The sequence below is a fragment of the Anopheles coustani genome, chromosome 2 (genome assembly GCF_943734705.1).
Source record: "Anopheles coustani chromosome 2, idAnoCousDA_361_x.2, whole genome shotgun sequence".
NCBI lineage: Eukaryota > Metazoa > Arthropoda > Insecta > Diptera > Culicidae > Anopheles > Anopheles coustani.
The window spans coordinates 951,939-967,855 of record NC_071289.1 but is presented as its reverse complement, the minus strand read 5'-3'; the positions used below and the strand labels follow the sequence as shown (position 1 = coordinate 967,855).

Below are 15,917 nucleotides of genomic sequence, written 5' to 3'. Positions count from 1 at the left end.
GCCGCGTTGTCGAGGTTTTTCCGGAACGCGCGAAGAAAAACGCACCCCGCTTACACGGCACAAGTGAACAACGGACGCACCAAAGTCTCTCGCGTGTGTCGATGCTCCGGCGGACGAGAGATCGCGTTTCCGTAAACTACAAAACATTACTAAACAAACTTCTGCACACCACCGAGCGGCCAACCAATTGCTTTTCGAAAAGCCTGCGGTTTTTCACGCACACCAGCGGACGACCGACGGGTCCGTGTCTGTACAGCGTTTTCCCCCACCATACGGTGTTTCGTCGAGATTTCCCCGACGTCGTACGCGCCTTAGTGTGTGTGCGTGTGCCGTTATGTACTCGCCCCTCTGACAAGCATGATGGAACACGCAGCATGATGTCACGGCGGGCGGGTATGCTAGCAGTGCGCGCGTGTGTGCGGCTTATGTACAACAGCGCGACGTACACGAATCATAATATTTATCGAATATCCGCTCGGCGAAGTATTTGTTTTCGTCGACCGTTCGTCGTAAGTCGAAGGGTGTCGGTCTTCCTCCTCTTGCGCGCGCGACGGCTATCTTTCATAAAGCATAAACATAAATTTGTGTTTACCGAAGCGTGTTACTTGCCCATTTACCTACCCCACCAACACAGACGAGCGCCGATCTCGGATCGATGAAGCCGAAGAGGGGTTGTTTTTTCGAAACGGCACACGTTGCCGTCCTGCTCGTCCCACCGGCGAACGCCCTTCGCCCCATCGCACCCCTCCGTCATAAACAATTTATTATTATGACAGAAAGGTGGAGTCATTTTGATAATATTATTAATAAAGCGGGCAGAAAAAGGTGCTGAAGTGTGCGTTCGGACGCTTTTGGTTGGTTGCCTGCTTGCGGTGTTTGCGTGTGTGTGTGTGTATGTATGTAAAACCGTACGTGGGGTTGGCGGCGGTTGGGTGGACGATGGGGGTAGCTTTGATGCTTATGATTGCAGCACACAAGGGTGGGGCTGAGCCGAGGGGTTTTTTTGTTGTAGATTTGCGGTGCTTCATCTTTTTTCCGGATCTCCTTCTCCTTTTACCACCTTACGTTCCTTGCTGCTTCGATTCCTTTTTCTTTTCTTAACTATGTCTCTCGCTCTCTCTCCCTGTCTCATTCTTTCTTAACGTTGGTCCATGTTTGATATGAAAATGCATCCCGCAATGAACGAATGTATCATTACTCCCAACGATCGATTTGCCGTTCCTTATTCTCGGACACCCACACAAGGAGGGAGTTACATACAATTTTATGTATTTCATGTTGCGCTCAGGACGAGTATCTAATTTGCCACCTTTTTTATCTTTATATCCAGACCCTTTGGAAGATCGTGCTACGCTTGAAGAATTTTGATCGGTTATAAGTTTGGAACGGAATGCACACATAAGTAGCTCGATTTACTCAAGTTTAAATTCCCTGAGGTTGAGCTTCTTTAGTAAGCAAATAAAAACAGCACTAAAATCAACAAGTGTGCGCAAACAAGCAGGAGAAGGAACGAAAGTGGTTCGATTTTAAGTTCAACCCCTTTTCCAAAACAACTTCAAACACGATGAATTTTGCGTCGAGTTGAGCCTCATTTATGATATGTTAATATCACTAGCATCACCTACTACTAACACACTGGTTGTCTTCAACCGAAACGACGATTCGGGCCACGAGTAATTGTTCCATTTTTTGACGGTCGACGTCCGGTTAATTGGTTGATCGTGGAAAATCGGAACTCGAAACGTGGAAGGGGTTGAGGTGGGCGAATCTGAAGCACGAGAGTGATTTAAAGCATTCCACCTTCACACCTTCTCCCCCAACGGAACAGGTCAAATGAGGAAACGGACTGAGGGTGAGATTATGTTTCATGGGACATTTTTCTCTATTTTACACACCCCCCCACCCCGGCAGTGATAGTCATAAAAGAAAAGAGTCAAAAATCGCTCAAATCGTTCTTTCGTTCCGTTACGTTTCGTTTGGCGACGCAAACCCCGCAAGATGAACGCAAACCGAAAATAACGCAACGTTACTAGCCGGTCATATCAAATAGTATTAAACAAAATACGCTCTCATTACATTGGCAGGCACATACACACACACATAGATACAAATAAACAATAGGCACGACCCCGGCTCGGGTTCTCAAAAACATTCCGTTTTTCCTTTCCGTGCGTGGCGCAAAACCCGCCTGAAACCGGGAAGGTCGGGATGGCGACATTTCACGAGACACAATGATAGTGATTTATTGAATTCTGTTATGGTTTTATGAACGCCCCGTAACGCCGTATGGTGCCCCATGTCCGCGCGCGAGTGTGTGTATGAAATTTATCTGTGACTATGCCTGTCCTTAACTTTTTGTCATTTCAACTCGTTTGGTTTGATGAATTATAAATTAGATTTAATATTATTTTATGCCCAGCTCAGCCGAGAAACCCCGAAAAAAAAAACACCAAACAATCCCCGCACGAACGTGTCCGTGTGTCTTGCTGCGTTTGCGTGCGCAATAAAAATAGGTTCCCATTCTAGGGGCCCCCAGAACGTGGAACAATACCAGAGGAGACCGCAGATGCTAAACCGTGACAATCCACTACAGGCGATAAGGTGGCGAGTTCCCTTCCGTCAGAAGCGGCCAATCAATTTGACGGGATGATCTTCGATCTGCGACATAAATTTCATTTCTTGAACCGATCGAACACATTTGGATAAATCAGAACGGGGCGATAAAAATCAACAGCCCTCCCCGCGGGTCCATTTCCACTTGCGGGTCCATTTTTCATATCCAACGGCCGGGAAACGGTGAGCAACTTTTATTTTCAATCATTGAGATTACCGTCGAGCAAACGAAAATCAAACATTTCAGCGACAGTTCTGAGTGATGCACATAAAAATTTAAAAATAAATCCGTCACAAACCGCGCCTTTCGGTAACACGTTTAACAACGAGACCTCGATATCGTTTTCGCAATAATTGCTCAAATACTTCGCCACTAAAACAAAAAAAAAGACCAACCTTCCACCGTTTCATAATTCACCGCCGTTAATGTGTTCAAAATTCTTCAACTTGCCCCCCCCCCCCCCCCCCCCCCCCGTGCTGGGAAGCTCGCCATCAGGCAGTGCATTCCCAGTTTCCATCAGCCCATCTTCCCACCGGTATCGAGAGGCATCAGTTTTCCCACCGAAAAACTCTATGAAAATAAAACCTCAATGAAAAAGAACCATCAACCTTCATAGTCAGAAACAAATGTCCCATAATTTGTGTGCTCGTTTGGACGAGCTAGAATAATCGCAGCAAATGTGATTACATCTTTTGACAACATATTGCCCCCGGTCCCGATTTCCCAACCCCGTGTTTTCTCCCCCCCTCTCACCCCCACTCTGTTGCGAATGCGCGCACTTTCACGTTCAATTTTTGTTTCGTGTTTGGTCGTGTTTTTTTTCCTGTTCCTTTCTTTCACAACGCTTCATTTTAATTTTCATCAAAACAAGTGAACATTCTGATGGCACGGGTGGCAAGATAAATAAAAAGCCAAATGGACAGTTAACCACCACTTTCCCCTTTCCTCCATCCCAGCGCCCGGGGCTTTTCCGTAGCACACAAAACTAGTGGAAAACACGAGCCAAATGATGCTTGGGGGTGGGAAATGGAGGTGATAGGAACATGGAGAATGCCCGGTCGTCCGGTATCAGGCACAGGGGGTGGTGAAGGGGTAAAGGCTCGGCGGGGCCGATAGGGATCAACATATCACAATCTTTCTCGCCATAATCATCCCATCAAACCGCGAATCTCTTGCACATTGGCCATTTGTTCGCGTCACTGTCGACTTTAACCGGGGATTAATCCGATTGTCACTGCGCTGCCCCGCCACCACCATCGCCAACCCGCGCTATCAGGGCTATCTTAACCGACCGAGGACCATTTCATTTTGATCCGCTCGCGCGGGGTCGCCGAGCGTTTGATGAACGACTATAAATCAGTCATTTAATAAATCAGAACCGCGTCAGTTTCGTCTTCGAGAGTGTCTTTCCTACACGTTTTTTAGTTGCAGCAAGCTGTTTTCGGGGGTCAGTCGATTCCGGCCGGCCCAAAATGGCATCCGGACCCGAGATGAGAACCGATCTTTTACATCCGTATCAAAATCATTTCGACTCAGCTCGCCTAACGTTTTCACGTGGCGACGGTTTTATTCGTTTGTGAACACTATGAGAAACTACAAAAATGAATTAAAAACCAATAAAAGCGATGATGGTAAAACATAATACTTTGATTGTCGTATTAAAATGTGGGTTTATCTTACCGAATCGGGTTGGAATGTTCACAGTGGAAGTGGAATTCGGACCGATCGATAAACAGCAGGTGGTTTGGGCCTGTAACAATGCGATCGATCTCCCGTTTGATGGGTTTTTAATTCCAAACGACAGTTTTTAATAATAAAATCAATCGTAAAGGATCACAGTTTATGTTGTGTTGCTCAGCGGGAAGAAAAAAAAAACAATTGAAATACAAAGCTTGGCCAACAGACGTGATTTACGAACTTCTACTACCTACTGACTCAATCAGTAATTGATAAGGACTACATCGGAAAGTAATTATCATTCTTTGTCTTCACAAACGACATAGCCCGGATGTAACCGAGAGTCTTGAAACATGATAAACCGCATTAAAACTGAATGTTATAAAAATAGAAATGCCGGTCGTTTAGGCAAAAATGACAATCCCAACAATCAAAGCACATCACCGTGACAAAAACACACCGAGCGACGAGATATCATATTTTTCCCGCCAGTGGACGTGTGCAGATGTTCACTTAAAAAGCGACACCGTGAACGACTTGCGACCCGGCATAGTTGAGATTTATTGAAACACTTTCGAATGATGAGTGAGTTTTCATCATCAATTAGTTTTCTAGCGCTAATTTGGACCACACGGTCAAATTGAAACGGTCATTTACGAACGTATTTGTCACGGAAATGAGTTTCATAAATAATCCCCGCCGACAGGCGAGATGACGAATTGGGCGGAGTCCGTGTACTTTTTGTATGAATGATTTCTTTTTTAAACAAAACACGCGCTACTTGCGGGAAAAAGAAATTCAAGGAAATGAAGGAAGAAATGTGACGCAAAGAAAATGTTGGTAGAAATATCCCTATACACACTAATTAAACGGAGAAAATGAAACTGTCAGTTTAATTAAAAAATGGAGAACTCCAATGGACGACCAATAATCTCTCCGATAGAAAATAGAATAAAGTTGCATTACGTCGGCCCAATAAATCCTTAGTGAAATATAAAATAAAACCCTAGAAGAAGAAAAAAAAAACTCATCCCACCCAAGCAGGAACATTCGAAAAACGACCTTTTCCATCGGAAATGGTTCATTGTTATTACAAGGCAAACGGGACTACAAGTGTAAAAACTCAAGAAAAACATAAAGCAGGAGAGGGAAAAACATTGCCCGGGGAAAAATAAATTCAATGTAATACTTATGTAAATACCAGATAAAATAAATGGAATAAATTAATGTTATCCTTGTGTTTGGAGCGAACCGTCAGCTTCCCGACCCTCTGTGAAAATGACCAGCTCTCGGCAAACTTTTCCACCCAATCCAATCCAATGGCGGCGACTGCGTGTAGAAACAAAAGATGTCCAGCGGGACCGGGAAGTGCGGGTGGGGGAAATTACTAATCTCCCCAATGCCAGGCATTTGTTTTCCTCTTCCGCCTCTTCTTGCGCACTGGGCTCCCGGAAAAGACGCCACGAAGAAAAGTTTCGCCCGGCGAGGATGAAAATCCCCATAATTTAAACAATTGTGCGCCTCCATCCTTCATTATTTTTTGCTGCTTTTTCCCCCGTGTTTTCCGTCCTGTCCCTAGCGCGGGTTTCGCGGTTCAATGGCACGCTGACACAATATGAAATGTAAGGCTCAATTTCCATACCGATTCGTTCTTATCGTTCCTTCCTTCCTTCTTTCATTTGCTCGTCGGGGACGAAGACATGGACACCCACACCCCTCGGCCCAATTTTCCATAATCGTCCCCCGGACGTGAAAACCCCGGGTTTCAGCGAAAGGCTGAGTTTTCCATTTCCTGAAGCGAACCAAACAAAAAACTTCCGACAAGCGAGACGGGCCACGATTGGCGTAAGTCCGTGAAGCGGTGAGTTTAACAGAGAGGCAACGATTCGTTTGTGCCTTCAGAAAGCAAAGAAAAGAGTACATCTTGTTTGCATCCGGCGAAGCGATACGTTTTCTTGTCGGACAGCTTTTCCATCGGTTCGGTTTCGGCTCGAGCAAAACCGAACGCAAGCAAGTTACGCCATCTCGCGCGCGCTGGCCAATCCCCTTTCCAAAACATTTAATATTTATGCTAATTACTCCTACCACCACCAGCAACAGCGGCAGCGCCATCGTTGGCAGTGAAAATGGCTGGAAAAGGGACGTCCATTTCTTCAACATCGCCCCGGAGAGGGGATCCTGAGATCATGCGGTGAAATGATCGTGAGACGCCACGGAACTTGCAACCCCCACGGGGAGGCGTTGAAATGTGCGATCGGAGACGCACGATTATTAACAGACCGTTGGTGCTGTTTCGCTCATGATCGACTCCATATGCTCCAACACCCACCGAAAACGATCGAATCGACCGATCGACATGTGTGTGGTTATATTCATAACAAAAGCGAGGTAGTTACAGTGGCTTTCTTAGAGAAGCCTGCATGGTTTACTTGCTTATAAATTGGAATCTTTAATCGTTGCTTAGGGAGATTGATTAAATTGAACATTTGCACTCGAGACAAATGAGAACCTCTCGCCAAGGAGTGTGGGGCACACTGTGTAAGTCTTAAGCGTGCTACAAATCGATTGAAAATTAATCACGGTATTTCCGGAATGTTCATACGGTTGACTAGATGGAGACAACGAAGGGCAAGGTAGTCAAATGAGAAGGAAGAGCAAATGGAACCAAAATGGATGGATTTCTTTCCTCCCCCTTCGCCGTCTCCATTATACTCATCTAAAAGTACAAACCTCTCGCTGATCCCATTATTATGCGGATGATGAGTTTGGCTTGGTAAACAGGGCCCGGCTTTTCTCGCGTCGAGAACGCCAACTCTTCCTTCCAGCGCGTCCCGTTTCGATTCGTCATCGTAGGCAGGCGTAGAACGAGAGTGGTTGAACGACGAATCCACCGATCCATCCTTTTGCCTCTCGATTTTCCGGGGGGGGGGGGGGGGGGCAAGATGCCCGGAAAGATGTGATCAATCAATGTTTTACGCCAAATTCCCTTCCAAATGCACCTCAACTTCCGCAGGAGAACAGAAACGAATTTTCCTAGAGATGTTTTCCCTATTGAAAGATGATGCGTTCTGTTCTTTTCGTCTTTCTTTTTCTCTCCCAAGAACGGCTTCGGGTTAGAAGTGGGAAAACTTTGCCATGCTTCGTTGACGCACTTCGGTTCGGGAAGGGCATCAAAAATGTTTGCCAAAGTACCAGCAATGAATTCCTTAACGATGAAACGCTAAACGATGGCGCGCCGTTAGCGATGTACAATTGTTCCTCGCTGAGGAGAGATTTAATCTGAAATTAAATCGGAGTAGCGGCAAAGTTGTGAATAGAACGCACGATTTCCGGTAGAACGCCGCGGAGGGCATTCGCTACCCTCGGCACAATAATCGGTAGTCTGCCGCGGGTTTGTGCAGACACGGGGAAATGCGAATTTTTGCTCTTGACCTGGAATGGGAAAGCGGACCTGGAATGGGAAGGGTTAACTTAATGAATAATCAAGGTTGAATTATTTTGACTTGCCTTTGAAAACGCGAACGCGAATAAATTAAACGCACATTTGACACATGGTTTTAGAAGCAATAAGTAAATAACAAAAATTTACAACGATGAATTGTGCATTTAGCGAATAACTTCAAAACGTGTTTAACAATAAGCAAGTTGGTAAAATTTGTTTCCTCAAAATCCACGTGGACGAATGGAGGCGCCAACGTGTGTTCATATAAAACAGTAGTACCAACGTTACCGAACAAACGATTAAGTTTAAATAACCAACCATAACCAACCAATCAATAGGGCAAATGAATTTTTATAATTTTAGGATTTCATCGAATTTTTGTAAACGGGTTTGTTAAATAAAGTTAGAGGAAAGCTAATTTCAGAAACTTCGAAAGCTTCAACGATACCAGGGTATTTAATACGTTTAACCAAGATGCTTAATTCTCAATCTTCGATGACAGTTGCTGTCATTTGCAAAATATGTCAAAAATTGTATTTACAAAAATTTGTTGATGTAATATTCTAGTCTTGTCTACAAAACTAGAAACCCGTGTCTGTGCGAAGAAAATAGCCAAGTGCATCGTTAATACTCAATAGACTGATTGTTTAAGCAACCATTCCGGTTTGAAAAGGTTCACATTTTCCAATCCATCACTGCGGTGAACGTTCTGGTTGAGTGTTTTGTCCGGAATCCCGCACGGAAAAATCATAACAGATGAGAATGACATCGTCCACAAAAATAATGCTGATAGCCTGCGGGTCATTTAGCCCGCCAACGCCGATGCATTTCCGAATGTTTGGTAGGTAGCACGCCTGTGTTCGATATTAGGAAAATACTTACTGTCGGATTTTCTCACAGAAATTGCACGCGATCACATCCAGCAGATGGGCCTGGGGCAGGTTGTTGGAGGAATTGTGTCTCCTGTGCATGACTCATATGCGAAGAAAGGACTGGTCTCTGCCACACACCGCTGTGCGATGATTAAGATTGGCCTTAAGTCGTCCGATTGGATACACCTTTCTGACTGGGAAACGCAGCAGGAAGAATGGACACGCACGCGGCAGGTCTTGCAGTATCATCAGGTAACATTGTTGTATTTAACTATGCATTTGACCAAACCTGACCTACTTGCAAATCATTACAGAATTACATCAATTCATACTTGAAAGATACCAATGGGACCATCAACAATCAGCACATTCCCGCCTGGATTCCGGAAGGGATTAAGAAAACGGCTGGACAGGTTCAGCTGAAACTTTTGTGTGGTGCTGATCTATTGGAATCTTTCGCCACTCCGGGACTTTGGAAGGACGAGGATCTTGAGGCCATTCTAGGCTATCATGGAATCGTGGTCATCTCTCGAGCCGGCTCCAACCCAGAGCAATTCATATTCAACTCTGATCTACTAAGCCGATACCGGGTAAGAATGTGATTGTTTCTAAAATTAGATTAGCACAGTTTCAAAAAGTTCTTTTTCTTCTCTCACCAAAAGCGCAACATAACGATCGTTACAAACTGGGTTACAAATGATGTAAGCTCGACGTTGATTCGTCGTCTGCTGAATCGAGGACTGTCGGTGAAGTATCTGCTGGATGACCATGTCACGGAGTACATTAGGAAGTTTGGACTGTTCGGGTGCAATAGTGACACGTGAGTAGTTCAACCGCGGGAAGTTTGGGTTGGTTTGAATCAAACCTCTGACAAACATCGTTAGGAACAGAAAATGACAGTAACACGCATACATTCCATACAGTGAAACAGACAGTTCATGTTTGAGCTCATACTCGCCGTAATTGCCTCACCCATTCTCGCCTAATCGGAATACGCTTTCCGACATGTCTGTGCAATCGGCCGCCTGCCAACTTAATTGTTTGCGGGCTGGAATGGAACAGTAAGTATATTCTTACACCTGGCAGCGCAGCGGAAGCCATGAGCATTTCGCCCATCTCGCCTATAAGCGACCCGGACCTCTACATAGAGCATCGGAATCAGTTAAACAAGATTGGATCGTCCTGTGAAGTAATGGACGAAACGGATCTACCATCACCCTTCATACCATCGGGCCCAGCGGCCCTCAACAAGGTGTTTTGTTGCGCCAACGACTCCACTTCCTCCTCCAAGACAGGAACGGTGGTTGGTAGTAGTCGCGGCACATTTCTCGGCCGTCCCGGGAGTGCCGTACAGATCATTACAACGGCGGCTCCTTCTTCGACGCCCCCGCTGCTAACGTCTCCTGATGGCAATGCAAAACTCACTCACACTATCACCCTAGACGATGTGGACGGCAGCAGCACGGTGGTCAAGAAGGTGGGTGTATGTACGAGCGAGAAGCTAAGCCCACGCCGGGTATCGATCGAACAAACGGCCACGAAACCGAGCACAAACGCTAAAAGCAGCACCAACAACGACAATACTAGCACAACGACCAAACGCACGACAACCTCAAACGCTAGCACCGCTAATGCTGTAAAACATGATCGAAGCAGCCCGTCTGCCACGATCAAAACGATCACATCAATCGCTAGCAACCTAGGCGCTACTCTTAGCACCAGCACAGCCCATACGGCCGCTTCAACGGCTGCTTCAACCGGGCGGATCAGTCCATCTCGTAGTTACGACGATATGATCAAATTTGTATTTACCGAACACGGTATCAAGGTCATTAGTGATCGCGAGTACGTAGTGTAGAGCTTTTGTACGTGTGTAGGGGCTTCATTTCAAACGGCCCACGAAACGATCTCAATCGGCAAATTTTCAGGTTTATCTCTATAACCATCTTTCTGGAATTTCATCTCTCTTTGGCGTAAGTACGCTGCGAATAGTGGTTTGCATGCTTTCGTTTCGACAACTTGTCGTAGCGCAAAGATACTCGTACTCGTAGTCTGTAGAAGAACGGCTTTTTGGCAACGCTTGTATTCTGTAACATTGGACAGTAGATACTAAACATATCATTCTACACCACGTGCATCAGTCCACATCTAACGTTGATATAATTTGCATAGAACCATTTTGTTCGCATGGTAGATCCGTAGATAAATTGAACCCCTATGCCAAATATTAATATCTAAATACTTTCTCTATGATTCTAGGTCGTGAAGAAGATGAAGACATCGGCGTGTCCTGTCTAGAAACTTGTCAATTTTACATCCACGCATTCTTCTCAGCAGGAAGCTTAGAAAAGGAGCACAAAATCTACAAACGCTGGTACTGGGGCGCTATTCCTTAGCTATTCTATAGTTAATGTTGTTCACACTATAGTTCCTTACATTTTGTTCGAATAGTTTCATAATATTTATTTACTGTTACTCCAATTCTCCAATCTGTCGGTGAAAAGCTGGTTAAGGGAAATCAACACCTTACAAGAAAGACGCCTTTGAGCGCAGCTCCTATTCAATGAGAATGAGCTTCTGCGGGTCTAAGCTAGTAGCAAACATGTAACGATGTGATTAGAAAATATAATAAATTTAACACCTAGCTGAACGATGGAGGAATCGGTTGTTTTGTTTTGATTTCGTTTTGTTCGTGCTGTCCTTGTTTGACAGTTGCTTGGGTTGCTTGCATGGCGTCGCCTAGCAACCTGATAGGCAACGCGTCACAACACAACAAACGGTGCAGGTCTAGCAGACAACTGAGATGACACGTTATCTTCACACCGAATCGTGGCATAAATATTGAATCAGGACCATTGGAACACGGTTTAGGGCACGGTAATAGTAATTAATGATCCGGTGGGGGTAACAGGCAGCAAAAAAACACTCGTTAAGCATGCAAGAAAAAGCATCCCCATCCACCGGAGCTGGTGGAACGCCAGCGAAGGTAAAAACCGACAGCTGGATGGAAGACTCGTCGATTGGTCGATCATTGTCATCGTTAACGACGGGCGCCTCGGGACATGGAAAGTAAGGTCTCATTTTCCAGATTATTGATCAAACAACCTAGTCGCACGGAAGTTAATGCGTTTCGTGTAATCGTTTCAGGAACGGTCGGAAATTTTCGAATATTTTAGAGATGTAGGTAGCACTGGTCGGAGATGATGTAAGTAGTACCGTTACATTCACACAACTCTTTGCAGGGAGCGGTTCAGCAGCAATAATATCATCTCGATGGACGACAGCAGCAGCACGGCGATCGATTACAACCCGATCGATGATATTCCCGTGCTGCCTGATGCGGATGAAATACACGAAAGCCTTCTGTACAACGAAAGCCCGAACCTTCCCTCGTACGTTTGCACGCTGATAGTGTATAGTCGGGCCATAAGTAATTCATTCAAACTTTTTCATCGATTTACAGTGCTACAACTTACAAAAACCTAAGCTCGGACATCTTTACCAACGGGAAAGCCTCAGCGCTGGGAAATTTAGATGAAATTGACATTTCCATTTTAACGGAATGCCTGGAAAGCGAGCAAGATATTGAAGAACCGGACGAAGTGTGGACTTGGGATCAGCTGTTTACGCAGCTATCGGTTAAAATCAACACGGAGACGAAAACGCCCGTCGCGGAGTACAGCAATTGACTGCAACGTGTTAGTTTTAGTGGATGGTGAGCTGGTACACTTTTATTCAATTATTAACATTATTGGTACTGTCCATCACAAGAAGCGTTTCTTCTTCGAGCTGCTGCATGTTTTCCGGCAGCAGCATATCTTCCGATGCCAGCGGTAGAATATCACAAATCTTCGAAGATTCAACATTCAGCACGTACTCGCAGGGACGCGGTTCCAGTAAGTAAAGGGCAATCACATCGGAGCTGGTGGCCGAATGCTCGGTACATTTCAGTTTCACCTCCACCTGGCGAGGCTGATTGGTTTTGTCGCAAATATCGCCACCGGTGTAAAAGTGGCTGATTTGATTCTCGAGCTTGAGCTTGTACCGTACAGATGGGTGCTTTTCCAACCACTCACGATGCTTGTCCACATTGAAGTATCCCAGGTAGATGGAAGTGTCCTTGTGGTATTGCCGTACATGCTTACCGAAGCACAGTTCAAATTTCCACCATCCAGAACCCTAGAAAGGAAAAACAGTAGAAAAAAACAGAACTCCTCGACAAGTGCAGATTGCTATTCTTACACCAGGCAGGCAATAGGCACCATCCAAAAATTCTAGTAGCGAGGTTAATTCCTTGGATTTCTTTGGACGCTTGGACATCGAAGAGACAGGTGTTTCGCCTTCCTCATCAGCTGGATCAATCTCCAAACCTTTCCAGCCGAACGAAAACTCTTCATCTTTGCGAATGAGATCACCTCGAATGGAACCATCCTGTTGCATATGGTAAGACATTTAAGTAAAACCGATAAGATGAAGTACAAAAATCATGTGGAGAAGTTATAAGCAATCTCTGTGTTGCGTTCAAAGACTAAACATATTAAAATTCACACCGGAATGTGCATAAACAGAACGAACCTCACTCATTGCAGGCATTTCATATCCTAATACGTCGCTAATAGTGACCTGAGGAAAATAGGGCAGAAAGGGAAATGAAAGAAAAATACGTACAAAAGATAAACAGAAGTTGGTAAAAGATGAGAGAATGAGGTGACCGAAAGCAGAAGCATGATAAAAAAAGGATTAAGGGCAAAGAAAATGTGAAGCGTCAAAACGAGCATAACGAAACCAATGCAAACACCAATCGCAATGAGTCCATGCTAATTAAACGAGTAGCCTTAACATACCGACAGCTGCTGATACTTTTGCCGCAGTTTATCCACCTCCATCTGCAACAAAGCTTTCGGCTTACGAGGTGAATCTCCAACGGGACTGCAGTTGATCTTGTTCTCCTCCGTGTCTTGTGGTTTGTACTTCGGATGGGTGCACAAACCAGCCGTCAGGATGATTACCTCGTAGTTACACGTGGAGGTTTCTTTCAGCGAATATACTTCGTTCTTGCCAAACATGTAGCATACGTACAGGATTTTCGTCACACGAGGTTCCCCGTTCAGGTCACAAATTGTGCCGGAATCCATCTCCAGTTCGAGGTACGGCAGATTGAAACCTTCAATCTTTTTATACTTCATCTGCTCCTTCTCTGATTCGCCGCTCTTTTGCCGTGCCTTCATTGCTTCCGTCTTCTGTTTATCCCATCGGCCGAGAAAATATTCCTGGACTTTGGTCGATTTTTCGTGGCGCTCTTCGTGATACTGCTTGATGTAATTGCCATGGCAAACTTCATACGACCAGTAGCTTTCAATACGGTACGAACAGGCAGTCGATGAGAACAGTGGCTCCAACAATTCAAACGGACTCGGCCCGTTGTACTCAACGTCCCCGGTACTTTCCTTGGCCGTAATGGATGGGATCACACAGCGGTACTTTTCCTTGTTGGCTGATGTGACCACTATTTCCTCAGCATCTGGTGGGTTTGGCTAAAAAGGGTTCAATGATGTTAACACATGCCTTTTCATTTATTGCACACCGTGTAACGTGTACTTACCACTAGCTCATCCTTGGTATGCCACACAAGATTGAATAGAACTGAGTCGTCAAATCCTTTCAAGTCGTGGCCATTGGACAACAGGAAAGGAGCAACTCCAAACACTGCGACTAGTATGAACGAGTTAAGTAATCGCATTTCGGCTCCAATACTGTGTGAATTGCGAATTTACTGTAGAGTGGAATGTACATCCATTTGGTAAGCAAGACTCGTGGTAGAAAGTGATTGGTGCAGGTTTTGTTATTGACGATAATCACTTTTCACAACTGATAACGTCAAAACAAGCAACTTTTCCCTAGCTCGAGCCGTCAAATGCGTTTACATCGTATGATACGTGTTCAATTTACATGGCATCATGCGGGCGGTGTTAGTTTCAAATCTTTTCTTCAACTCGCAGCTGTGGTTCAGTTCTACGTTCGATGTCAAAAAAAGAAAACATGCAGAATCAACAATATCCCCAACGAGGGCTAATTTTAGAATTACAATAGAATGTTCATCGTCTGAACTAGTTAAAGTACATAAAATGACCAACAATGGTCAACCACACACGCGCTGTTTTCAAATGTTTCATCGGCATATGCATTTTGAGTATCTTCGTCGTCATATTCCAAATCGGCGGTCTTCCGACTGCTTCAGGTGCGTGGCATGTCCGTGTGGTTAGTGTAATAAACTTGCTGATCTAAGCTTTCCCACTATTTTCAGAACGTTGCAATTGTGAAGACAACCATGACCGCGATGTACAACATGAAAAGTTCCATCAAAGTTTCCGGATCGAGCAAATGGACGGGAAAAAGCTAGCCATAATTGTTCCATTCCGGGACAGATTCGACGAGCTATTACAATTCGCCCCGCATTTGGCAGCTTTTTTGGAGAAACAAAACGTACCCTTCCACATATTTGTAGTGAACCAAAATGATCGATATCGTTTCAACCGCGCCTCTCTGATCAACGTGGGATTCCTGCATGTTCGGGAAAGCTACAACTATTTCGCAATGCACGACGTTGATCTGCTTCCGGTGAACGATAATCTTCGGTACGAGTTTCCTGCGGACGGTCCGCTGCACATTTCTGGACCTGAATTTCATCCTAAGTATCACTACGCAGCATTCATAGGTGGGATTTTGCTGCTACGTATGGATCACTTTGAGCAATTAAATGGAATGTCCAACCGTTACTGGGGCTGGGGGCTAGAGGACGATGAATTCTACGTGCGAATAAAAGAAGCTGGCCTGGAAGTGTCTCGCCCAAAGAATATAACTACCGGGCCCAACAACACCTTCCTGCATGTACACGATCGGGTGCACAGACGTCGAGATACGGTTAAATGTTTCAATCAACGTGAAATTACCAGAAAGCGTGATCGTGAAACCGGCCTAAATACGTTGAAATACTCCATACACAGTCGGCGGGAGCTGACGATCGACGGTATTCCCGTGACGGTGCTGAACGTCGATTTGTTCTGCGACAAAATAAAAACACCTTGGTGTGAATGTGAAGCCAAGACAGAAAATGTAACCCAAAATATTCCTAAAAAAAAGCCACGACTGCGTTAATAAAATTTGAAATTATTATTTGGATTATTTTTGAACTATGTTGAAGAACACATCACAACTCGGCGCTATAAACCATGCATGACAATTCAATGCCGGCTGATGGCGAATGTTTACTTTTTCAATAACCCTTGCATGCTAAAAAGTCCTTCCAGTAAAA

At 44.9% G+C, this 15,917-nt stretch overlaps 4 protein-coding genes across 6 annotated transcripts; 3 read left to right on the top strand and 1 right to left on the bottom strand.

Annotated features, from left to right (window-relative positions):
- Positions 1-8,299: 8,299 nt before the first annotated feature.
- On the top strand, positions 8,300-11,255 carry LOC131262892 (nicotinamide/nicotinic acid mononucleotide adenylyltransferase 1). 2 transcript variants are annotated; one of them, XM_058264983.1, is made up of 6 exons: positions 8,300-8,574; positions 8,634-8,857; positions 8,920-9,195; positions 9,268-9,425; positions 9,668-10,578; positions 10,865-11,255. In XM_058264983.1, the coding sequence occupies exons 1-5, from the start codon at positions 8,490-8,492 to the stop codon at positions 10,461-10,463; spliced, it is 1,539 nt and encodes a 512-aa protein (XP_058120966.1). In that variant the 5' UTR covers positions 8,300-8,489; the 3' UTR covers positions 10,464-10,578; positions 10,865-11,255. The 2 variants fall into 2 exon arrangements, with proteins under 2 accessions (XP_058120966.1, XP_058120967.1); XM_058264984.1 differs by lacking the exon at positions 10,865-11,255 and having other exon boundaries at positions 9,529-9,805.
- A 134-nt stretch (positions 11,256-11,389) lies between these two features.
- LOC131262320 (intraflagellar transport protein 43 homolog) lies at positions 11,390-12,396 on the top strand. The gene is made up of 4 exons (XM_058264297.1): positions 11,390-11,674; positions 11,753-11,785; positions 11,848-11,997; positions 12,069-12,396. Exons 1-4 carry the CDS (start codon positions 11,541-11,543, stop codon positions 12,292-12,294), a joined length of 543 nt encoding a protein of 180 aa, XP_058120280.1. The 5' UTR covers positions 11,390-11,540; the 3' UTR covers positions 12,295-12,396.
- On the bottom strand, positions 12,315-14,435 carry LOC131262319 (endoplasmic reticulum lectin 1). 2 transcript variants are annotated; one of them, XM_058264294.1, is made up of 5 exons: positions 14,208-14,435; positions 13,450-14,139; positions 13,181-13,228; positions 12,848-13,036; positions 12,315-12,784 (listed from the first exon to the last, which is right to left on the bottom strand). In XM_058264294.1, the coding sequence occupies exons 1-5, from the start codon at positions 14,343-14,345 to the stop codon at positions 12,341-12,343; spliced, it is 1,509 nt and encodes a 502-aa protein (XP_058120277.1). In that variant the 5' UTR covers positions 14,346-14,435; the 3' UTR covers positions 12,315-12,340. The 2 variants fall into 2 exon arrangements, with proteins under 2 accessions (XP_058120277.1, XP_058120278.1); XM_058264295.1 differs by lacking the exon at positions 13,181-13,228.
- Positions 14,436-14,639: 204 nt separating this feature from the next.
- On the top strand, positions 14,640-15,772 carry LOC131267049 (beta-1,4-galactosyltransferase 7). Its single transcript, XM_058269802.1, has 2 exons — positions 14,640-14,843; positions 14,910-15,772. Exons 1-2 carry the CDS (start codon positions 14,741-14,743, stop codon positions 15,758-15,760), a joined length of 954 nt encoding a protein of 317 aa, XP_058125785.1. The 5' UTR covers positions 14,640-14,740; the 3' UTR covers positions 15,761-15,772.
- The last annotated feature ends 145 nt before the right edge of the window (positions 15,773-15,917 follow it).